The 10,380-nt window shown below is 42.9% G+C and overlaps 1 protein-coding gene across 1 annotated transcript in view; it reads left to right on the top strand.

The window, feature by feature from the left end:
- The window catches only part of LOC111147295 (dedicator of cytokinesis protein 4-like), a gene marked incomplete at its 5' end in the record, with an annotated part of 117,611 nt that overhangs the window by 70,643 nt on the left and 36,588 nt on the right, over window positions 1-10,380 (top strand). Inside the window, 3 exons of the mRNA XM_022503251.1 lie at window positions 2,437-2,578; window positions 4,004-4,170; window positions 6,790-6,876. Coding sequence (XP_022358959.1) covers window positions 2,437-2,578; window positions 4,004-4,170; window positions 6,790-6,876 — 396 coding nt within the window. The remainder of the gene's footprint in view (window positions 1-2,436; window positions 2,579-4,003; window positions 4,171-6,789; window positions 6,877-10,380) is intronic.

Here is a 10,380-nt window from a genome sequence, read left to right as displayed (position 1 = left end):
CTATTGCCAAAAACTAGAAGCAGCCCAAATATCCATCAGCTGGTGATGAATGGATAAACAACATATGGTATATCTATGCAGTGGGATATTTAGCAATAAGGAAGGAATGAAGTACTTACATATGCTACAAAGTGGACGAACCTTAAGTACATGTTAATTGAAAGAAGCCAGTCACAAAAGACTACATGTTGTATGATTCCATTCATATGAAATGTCCAGAATGGGCAAACCCATAGACACAGAAAGTAGATTAGTGGTTTCAGAAGTCGGGGGGTTGGCGGAGGAAACAGGGAGTGACTGCTCATGGGTATGAGTTTCTCTTTGAGGTAATGAAATGTTCTCACGTTCAATAGTCATGATAGTTGCTCTGTGAATATACTAAAAACTTTCAAAAGGGTATATTTTATGGTATGTGAACTGTATCTCAAAGCTGTGATTTAAAAAAAAAAATGTATTGATGGGGGAAATGCTTCATTCCTTTTCATTTCTTGACAACTCCATTGTGTCCCCAAGTTCATTTCAGGATGACTTCCTAACACTGCTGAATGATTATATGCTTAAAGTAACCCCTGGTTTTATAAACTGCTATAATAAGCATTGCCTTAAAAAGGTTGTAGTTATTAGAGTACTTGGATATTTATTTGGGGACTTCTGTAATATGTACCATAGATATATGTACATGGTCTTAGTTTATCAAGCAAATTTATTATCTTTTGAGTAGAATAAAAAATACATAGCCTCAGAAGGTATACCTTCTTTTCTGTAGAAAGTCTTAAACACGGGATTGCGTGGGGGTCCTGATTTCTAGGTAGTCCGTCTTTGCCTGTGTTACCAAAGGATCGTGACTTGGGGTTTGTGAGGATTGGCGGCAGGTTTTCAGAGCCCACTCCCCACTGTGTCCTCTGCTTGCCTGCAGCTGCTTTTTCTCAGCTGCAGTCCTCAGCCCCCTGCCTCTGGCTCAGATTTGTTCCTCAGGGCATTTGTGCAATCGTAGGAACCTCATCAGGCTGAGAAATGCTGAGAACCTTGGGCCTTAGCTAGCTCTCCAGGCCCCGAACCGCCCCCTCTTTCTCCTAAAGATCTTCAGCGCACATCACCCACAACCTTTTGTGGCACCAGTAGCCACTAGGAGTTTTTTCTGGCTGTATCAGCCATGTTCAGCAGAGACAGAGCTCAGCCCTTGGCCCCACATCTGAGCTTGAATACAGTACGTGTGGACAAAGTACAGAAGGATCTTGATCCTTGGTTCCCAATTCTAAAATGGGGCGGGACATGGGAGTGACTGCCTCTCAGATTTGGTGGGTTAAGTGAGATAAGTGCAGAGTGCCTCCTCGGTGACTGTTCGCAGCTGTTGAAGCTTCATGACCGTTACACTGGCCGAGTTCCCTCTTACCTAACCTGACCAGTGAGGTGCTTTTTTTTTTTTTTTAAAGATTTTATTTATTTATTAGAGAGAGAGAGAGCACAAGCAGGCAGAGGCAGAGAGAGAAGCAGGCTCCGCACTGAGCAAGGAGCCTGATGCGGGACTTGATCCCACGACCCTGGGATCATGACCTGAGCCAAAGGCAGCGGCTTAACCAACTGAGCCACCCAGGCGCCCCAGTGAGGTGCTTTAAGGACCTCACCCAGTGAGGCGCTCTCTAACCTACCTCAAGGACAACCTTCACCATTTCTACCTGAATAAGAGATAGTCCCAGCCCACAGAGTACTTACACATCTTACAAAACAAATGAACAACAACAACAACAACAAAAACATTTTAAAAAAATGTGTCCAACATTTGGCAAGTCCCTGAAAATCCTAAATCTCAGTTTGGGCTAGTAAATAAGATTTTTGGCCACAGGAAGCCGAGCTGAGTTGGTGATGGCAGAGAAGCTTCCTATGCCAGGCCTGCTGAAAGTGGGAATGCAAACAGGCTCAGCCTTCCTTTCTTCCACGCCACGATCCAGTGTGAAGGCCCATCTCTGCAGCTTTCATAAAGAATGCATTTTTGGAGATCGCATTTACTTTCTTTCCCACATTGAGAATTTATCCACTCAACTCTGTTACCCAGCTTATAGTAAAAAAACAAAAACAAAAACCAAAAAAAAAAAACCTTTAACACATGTGCTCCTTAGCATTTAGAGGGAACATGATTCATGGTTTGGTGCTCTGAGAATCTGATGCCTCTTTACACCTTAGCACACGAACTGGAAGGAACGGCACGTTCTGGCGGCTCTGACCAAAAGCAGTAGAGAGCAAAGTTCCTGATCCTTGCCCCTCATTTTTCATATCTGGGCAAATTTTTCAGATTGTTTTGCATTTTTTTTTTCCTATTACTGTGCATAGATGTGAGGCGTGTGCTCACTTCCTGCCGGGGTCTTCTTTCTTGGCTTCTCTCTGTAATTAACGCACTCCATTATGTCGCTCTCATTTCTTTGTTTATTTCGCCTCCAGAATAAAGAGTTTGTGTGTCGAGGGCATGACTACGAAAGGCTGGAGGCCTTCCAACAGAGAATGCTGAATGAGTTCCCCCACGCCATCGCCATGCAGCACGCCAACCAGCCCGACGAGACCATCTTCCAAGCGGAAGCTCAGTGTATCCACACCTAGACGGGCTGCACTGCGGTTAGAGCCACGGGCCGTTAGCCGCAGAGCAATTTCCTGCAAGGAAAGCCTCTGGCCCCTTTGCTGTGTTCCCACTCTCTCCCTCTTTCTCACTCATCTTGATTTTAACTTAGCTCCTTCTGAACAGAATTGTTCTAGTTATTGTCACAGTGTCAGTGGAAAGGAAATCCCTTGAGGATTCTGGTAAAGAATTTTTTTTCCTTTTAATTAAAACTTTTCCTTATCTCCGCCCTGCTTTTAAAGCTTCTTTTAGTGATTTCCCTTAGAATAATTTTCCTCCAACATATCCTGTGGAAAGATTAACTGGCACATATCATTCACCCCCTTTTCCCTTGATATTTTTATTCTGGAAGGAAGTACAGAGAAGAAGGTACCTTAATATCTTTGGGGAATTCTTGGCCATGGCATTTTGGACAGCCTTTGATGACTGCTATATAATTGACACTTCCATTATCTAAATACAAACAACTCAACTGAAATTACCCAGGCACTGGAGACAAAGGGAATTCACCCCAGCACTCCTTTGTGAATGCTTCTATCTCTTCCCTAAACTTAAGATCTGGGAGAAGACAAGAAAAGCCCATTGATAATCATGGATACCATTTCAAAGTAGAAAATAAAATGCAGCAGAAGCAAGAAATTAAGGGAAAAGATTTTGTTCTCCTTCTTTGAATGAGAAGAGAAGAAGGTAAATATACAAGTAAATAGGATACCCCCTTTTTAAAATTTAAATTTAAATTCAATTAGCCAACACACAGTACATCAGTTAGTTTTAGATGTAGTGTTCAGTGATTCTTGTGATACCCCTTTAATGTACTTTTTAAAATATCAACTACAAAAATGCTTTGCTTATCAGTACAAGCTTTGGGAGAGTGATACCACAAGTGTGGGAAGGCTGGAGACACAGAGCTTCACACAGGTAAATAGAAATCATTGTCAGAACTGGCCATGTCTTTGGTCATGGTTGCATGGATATTTATACATTATTTTACAAACATTAAATTAAGAGGGGCCATGCATGGACTAAAGATAAAATTGTCTCTTAAGGTTTAGAATAATTTTGAGTACCTAAGATCCAAGCCATTCCCACCCAACCCCCAACTAAGAAAAGAAAGAAGAAGAAAAATTAGCAATAAATAAATTCACAACGTATGGACATTTTAGCCAGATACTTTGTCAGAATCACCTACCTAAAACTAGTTCAAGACCTATAGTTTGAGAAATGATTTGTTGCGAACTGAGTTCTTGGCACCTTCTTGGCAGTTTTTAAAATGACTTTGACCCAGGGGAAACACCAGATTGTTACCCAGCCTCGGTTCTCTGCCACAGCTCAGCTCAAGCCAGATTTCCTTGGCGTTTGCCAAGTCGGGTTTCCTCCTTGACTTTTTAATCCTAGATTTGCAGATCTATGCCGTGACTCCCATCCCGGAGAGCCAGGAGGTCCTGCAGAGAGAGGGTGTCCCAGACAACATCAAAAGTTTCTATAAAGTGAATCACATCTGGAAATTCCGCTATGACAGACCATTTCACAAAGGCACTAAAGATAAAGAAAATGAATTCAAGGTACCGTGCGTTATTACATACAGTTTCCTATGAGCTCTTTGGAACAAGCCCCACGATAAGTATTTACACAGAATAGAGTTAAGTGATAGAACCAGAAGGGACCAGAAATCATTGAGTCTCGTTGATCTCAAACTCAACGGTATATCAGAGGGCCGTGGGATGCTTTTCTAACCAAGCAGAGTTCTTAGCTCAGGAATCCTGACTCAGTAGGTCTGAGAGGAAGGCCTGGGAATCAGCTTCTTTGTGACAGTGCTGGTGGCCCTCAGACCAATCTCTGAGATGTCACAGTTGAGCTTAGTCCTGTCACTCATTCATGTTGAACAACTGTGGGGCTCACAGGATATTTGTTCTCAGATACAGTAGTCTGCAGTGAGTAAAAAATGCTTGACAGAAGGGGGACGAAGATTCTGAGACAGGAAGCAGTAAGGTAGACGGCTGTTACCTTGGAAGATTTCTGTGCGATCTCCTGCTTTTTCTGGTTAGAATGGTGTGTCATTAGGACTTCTGAGAAGACATGGAATGAAAGCAAACCACAGACTCCCTGCATGTACAGAGTTGTCCATTCTCAGTAGCTGTGATAAGCCTTGCCCTCTGGAGCTCTCTTGGGCTGGCTCACAGCCCTACTGGGGCATTGTGCCGAGGGTACATTATCTCTTCCTTGATAACAGTGACCAAGTGAGACCAGGTAGATCCCTGGTTAGTTAGTATTCCCCCCTACAAAGAATGCAAAACAGACCTATTCCTGTGGGTTAACTGGCTTAGCTCCCTTCATCACAGAGTCTCTACTTAAGCTGGAAAAGGTCCTCCTCACAGTATTAGCAGAGATCCTCTGATGTTAACTGTCCTCGTTGCCTCTGCCTGCATGTCAGTTCCCAGCAGTAGCTCCAGGAATGGGGCACAGCCCGGCAATCAGAAGGGGAAGCTGGGGTCATTCTGCAGCGTCACGATGGGCCTCAACACAGAGCAGTCCTCTGTGCAAGGAGGTCTGATGGGTTACCTATCAAGACAAAGAAACTATTGGAAGACCGTACCGGGATGTCATTGAAAAGATTCATGATCACTTTCTAGTCCTTTTGGAGATTTACATTTTTCTTTGTGTCCCATAAAACCAGTTAACGGTCATTAGTTTATGGTAGCATTTTCATTGCAATTGTGTTCACTGAATAGTAAGTGTGAGATGCACTGGAGTCAGGCACATTCTAACTACCCGCAGACCCTCCACTACGACCCACACCTTCTAGAACCTTCTCCTTTGTACTTTCTACTGCAGCACATTTCCTCATGGCCATCACTTTATCAGTGGTATAGCAGTCCCCCTAGAAAATAATGATAAATCTGGCTCCTTGATCCTGGACTTCCAGCCCTCAGCATCTGGCACCAAAGTGCCCTTCCAGAAGCCTCATCTGTGCCACAGCCCGCTCTTATTACACCCTCCCTCTGGGCTCCAGCAACCCTGAACTTACTTCTCCATCTCGTGCTGTGCCCTTTCCCTTTCTCCAGCCTCTTGCAGGCCTCTGCGCGGGCTGCTTCCTGCTGCCTGCCGTGCTCCCCGCTCCCTCCGCCTGGCAAACTCCTACACACTCTTCAACATTCCGCTCACGTGTCACCTCCTCTGAGAAGTGCTGTCCTCCTCCCACCAGCTGCTGTGCCTGCCTGCTTCCTTCTGCTCTCCCCCAGCACTGCAAGCATTCCTTTCTCTTTGCCCTGAGCCCTTCCCTGGCCACTCACCTTCCTGTCACCACTGTCACTGCTGTCACAGGGACTCTGCCATATTCCTTGCAGTATATTGTGGCTGACACGAAGAAATCCCCCCATTTTCTGTTGTTCTGGAATAAGTGGCACTATTTCAGGGATTTTGTGAAGTTTATTATCCTCTTGAGAAAAAGGAGGCATAGACACAGAAATGGGATTGACAGAAGAGAAATCTGCCATCCACAGTGACTCTTACCAAGGACCAAGGCAGCTGTGGCTTCATGTGTCATGGGGATGCTCTCCTGGCCAGAGGAAGCCTCAGCTCTTTAAATACAGATCCTCCTGGATGATGGCAGTTGAAATGGGCATGAGAAAATGTGGCACAGTGAGGTCGGAAGTTCTAGTAGGTAGGGTCTGGGAACTAGAATGTACCCCCTGGGGGGTCACATGGCCTCCTTGATGTTTAGCCTCTTCCTCTTTAAAATAGAAAGATGGATCTATGTGATTCTTCATGGTCCTTTCCTCCGTGACTGTGTTGACTGGCTGTCGATATTACCCCTTCCAGATAAAAATGGCAAGACCTTAAGGAGTGAGGGGGGTTTAAATTGGAATTTGAAAGAACCAGCAAAGGAAGTAACATGGTAGCCTATTACTCTATTTTAAGCTTGCTGTCTGAAGTCGACCATGTAGTCCGTGAAGGAAAAATTGTCTGGCAGCACAGAAAGGGAATGATTAACACAGCGTCATTGATATCTTACTGTGACAGCTTCACGAGTATGAAGGGATTGCCCACAGACTAGAAGGGATACTAAAGAAAAGCCTACAGAAATAAGCAAACCTGACCAAATTGAATGGCTGACGTTAGTCATAGCTCAATAACTAGAAAGAAAGGACACTTGGGGACTTAATTTGTTTTGTATTCCGTAGAGTCTCTGGGTGGAGAGAACATCATTATACTTGGTGCAGAGTTTACCTGGAATTTCCCGCTGGTTTGAAGTGGAAAAGCGTGAAGTGGTAAGCCTCAAAGCTCATTCTCAAGTACTTTCCCATCACACTTGCTCAGCAGGAGTCAGGCCATATATTAATTGCTTCTGCTGTTGACTCTGAGTCCCCAGAGGCACACAGAGTAAGGTAGTGAATGCTTATGGTATTGACCCCTGTGACCAAGGCTTGAAGGGGAACGTGACTTATCCTAGTCCAGCCAGCAAGAGGCATTCCTCAAAGAGAACTATGACCACAGTATGGAAACATGGCAGGCCCTTGAGTCAAGGAGCTGGAATTCAAATTACTGTAGGCCACTGGGAAGAGGTTCTCTACCTTGCCTTATTTAATCATTAATCATCCTACCGAAACTATAAAGTATATATCCCACCCACTCTTCTTACAAGTTTTCACCAGAAGCTAAAAGCATCAAGACGTTGAGAAAAGATAGACTGGAACCCAGATTGTCCCACCTTGAAAGCCAGTCCCATGCATCTCTTTGAGCTCAGTTTCCTGACAGGCTGGTGCAGGGCCACAGCTTGCTGTCTGACATGCGGTAGCTCTGGGCTGCTCCTGATGGCAGTGGGGGGAAGGCAGCTGTGTGAGTCTCACTGAGCCATCCTGGATGAACACCAGCTGGAAACCAAAGGGTGTTCTTCTAGAACCTGGAAACCACAGCACTCAAGAACCCTTCAGCTTGTTCAAAAGGCCCCAGTTTGGGTGCTGATGGCAGTTGTATCGGGGTGAGACGTAGCCTGCTGCCTGTGTCGCTCCTCTGGCTGGCAGCACCGTGATGGCAGCAACCAAGCACCGTCCTCCCTCCCTTGCTACATCCATCTTGACTGAAACCAGCCCTGAGACTGCCGTATCCTGTAGCTGATCAAAACCACGAGAGTTGTGAAAATATCACTGAACCCCTTTCTTACTGAGGTAACAAGCCTCCTCTGTCACAGAATACGTAAGAGCAGCTCCTGCCCAAATGGCCTTCCAAACTTGGAAACCGCTCATCTTATGTTCAGTGAAGCTGAGGATTTAGTGGCATTTTCCTTTTACAGTGCTGAAAAATTCCCGTGGCTTCCTAAAGAAACGGAACTCAGTTCAGTAGACTGCCTCAATGTAGTCCCGTTCTTGGAGGGTCTGAGTCAAGGGTCCCCAAAGCTGGTTGCTTCCATGGTATAGCCTGGTACCTTGCATGGACGAGGGGAGGCTGCTGAACAGTCTCACAGTCTTATTATGCTTCCTGCTGAATGGGCCCAGCCCACAGAATGTTCTTAGTCATCTTGGACTGCATTAATGATGCAGAGAGCCTCTCCGGCTACTTAGTACCCAGAATGTTAAACTCTCTGAGGCCTCACCAATGGTCCTAACCCTTGAAATATTACCCCCTACCTCCCCCTCCCCTTCCCCCGTCACACACACACACACACACACACAATATTCATAAAAAGTACCATGCTGATGATTAAAGAAGCATGACAAAATACAACCTTTCAAACATCAGCTGCCTACTTTATTAGAATATATAATCTTACATTCTTTCAAACAGAACAAATTAAATTGGACTACTTTGTTCCCTGAACACAGCCCACTCATAACAACCTTATGTCTTTCTCTTGTTCCCACTGCCTGAATGTCCTTACCTTCTACTAAAGTTGCTGATTTACTGCTTCATTGCATGGTGTAGAAGGCCCTCAAGATCAGGGGCACATAGTAGGTACTAAGTAAATGTATGCCAACCTGAATTGAAATTCCTATGTACAATGCCAAAATCTATAAGATTCTGAAAACCAAAAGATGTTTTCCTAAGTTCAGCTCCAAACTCCATTGGTAATAAGCCTGACCTGATCTGATGTAAGACCATTTGTGATCTTTATTTTGCTTAGTATGAATATTCGTATGTCTTACTGCAGAAATGTTAATGCATTTGGTTAAAGAGAATTTCCCCAGACCCTGTTTGAGAATTACATAATAGACTCCACATGCTGTATATTACATTTCTAAAACCTGAAATTTTCTGAATTGTGAAACATCTGGCATCAAAGGTTTTAGATGAGATTATGGGCCTTTATTCTCTAAATCATAGCCCCAAAATATATGATCCCATTCTTTGAAAGATAACAATGCCTTCAAACTATTGTTTTTTCAATAATTGTTCTTATTGTCTTGAGAACCAACAAAAAAAATCAACTTTTCCTGGTTAATAAGTAAGCTCATTTTAAAAATTTTAAACAAAAATTTAAAACTACAAAAGAAAGGTATGATGACTTTTTAAACTCCAGCTACAGATAATGAGAATATTTTCTCATGTCACATAATATCCATTAGAAAATCATGTGGCTCTACTTTCAGAGTATATGCAGAATCCGACCCCTCTTCACCAGCCCCCAGTAATAGCGGCATCTAGTGTGTGATTTCTGCAATAGTGTCCTAAGCGGTCATGTGTTTCTACCCTAACCCCCTACGGTCATTTTTGTGCACAACATCCAGTGTTGTGCTTTTAAATTTAAGTTGTATCGTATAAACGTAAAGAAAATATATTATGAACATGATTTACCCATCATTTTACTTAAACAACTATCAAAAAGACCAGTTTTGTTTTACCAGCACCACCCTGTTTTATACAGGATTATTTTAAAGTAAATCTCAGACATCATATCATTTCATCTATAAATAATTACGTATATTAACTAAAACACATAACCACAATATCATACATGATCCCATCTAAAAATTAACAGTAATTCCTTGACGTAAGATATCAAGTCAGCATTCACACTTCACCAAGGGTCTATTTATTTTATGAGTTTTGTTTTTTTTGTCATATGTTGTTTGAATTCAGATCCACGTAAAGGCCATACATTGCAATGGGTTGAGAGGTCTCCTAAAGTTCTCTTGATCTATAGGTTCTCCCTGAATTTTTTTTTTTTTTTTTTTTTTTTGCATTGCAATTTGTAGACTGAGCCTTTGGGGTAATTTAACGTGTTTCTTTGTCCCTATATATTTTTTGTAAATTGGCAGTTAGATTTAGAGGCTTGATACAATGTTGTTATTTTGGATTTTTTATTTTTATTATTTTTTTGCAAGAATACTTCATAGGTGGTGTTACATGCTTCTGGTTGTCTCTTTCTTGTTGCTGTGTTGGCAGCCGCCGATGGTGATGGTCTTACTCTATTAGGTATCACAAAATGGTGCTATTTTAGCATTCCCTCTTTGTTTATTCATTGGAACACTTCTATAATGAGAAACGTTCCCTCATCCACTATCTGATTACCCTGAGGTATAGCAAAGGAAGGATAATGTGCTATAGAAGTAACCAGAGAAGTTTTTGTTTGTTTGGTTTTGTTATTAGTATCATTAGTAATTCATGGGTTTATTTTTTTTAATCCACTGCAGTTATCACTCTTATTAATTTTTCAAGCTGTTCCATTTTGCCCATTGGGAGCCTCTTCAAATTGACTTTGGAGTCTTTCTGATAATATCCCAATAGTTGTTACAGAGCTAACACGAAGAACTGGGTTGTCAAATCAGATGTGGGAA

The sequence above is a fragment of the Enhydra lutris genome, unplaced genomic scaffold (assembly GCF_002288905.1).
Source record: "Enhydra lutris kenyoni isolate GAN:26980312 unplaced genomic scaffold, ASM228890v2 scaffoldscaffold16, whole genome shotgun sequence".
Lineage (NCBI taxonomy): Eukaryota > Metazoa > Chordata > Mammalia > Carnivora > Mustelidae > Enhydra > Enhydra lutris.
The sequence above is the reverse complement of the archived record's forward strand: the minus strand, read 5'-3'. Positions and strand labels throughout refer to the sequence as shown.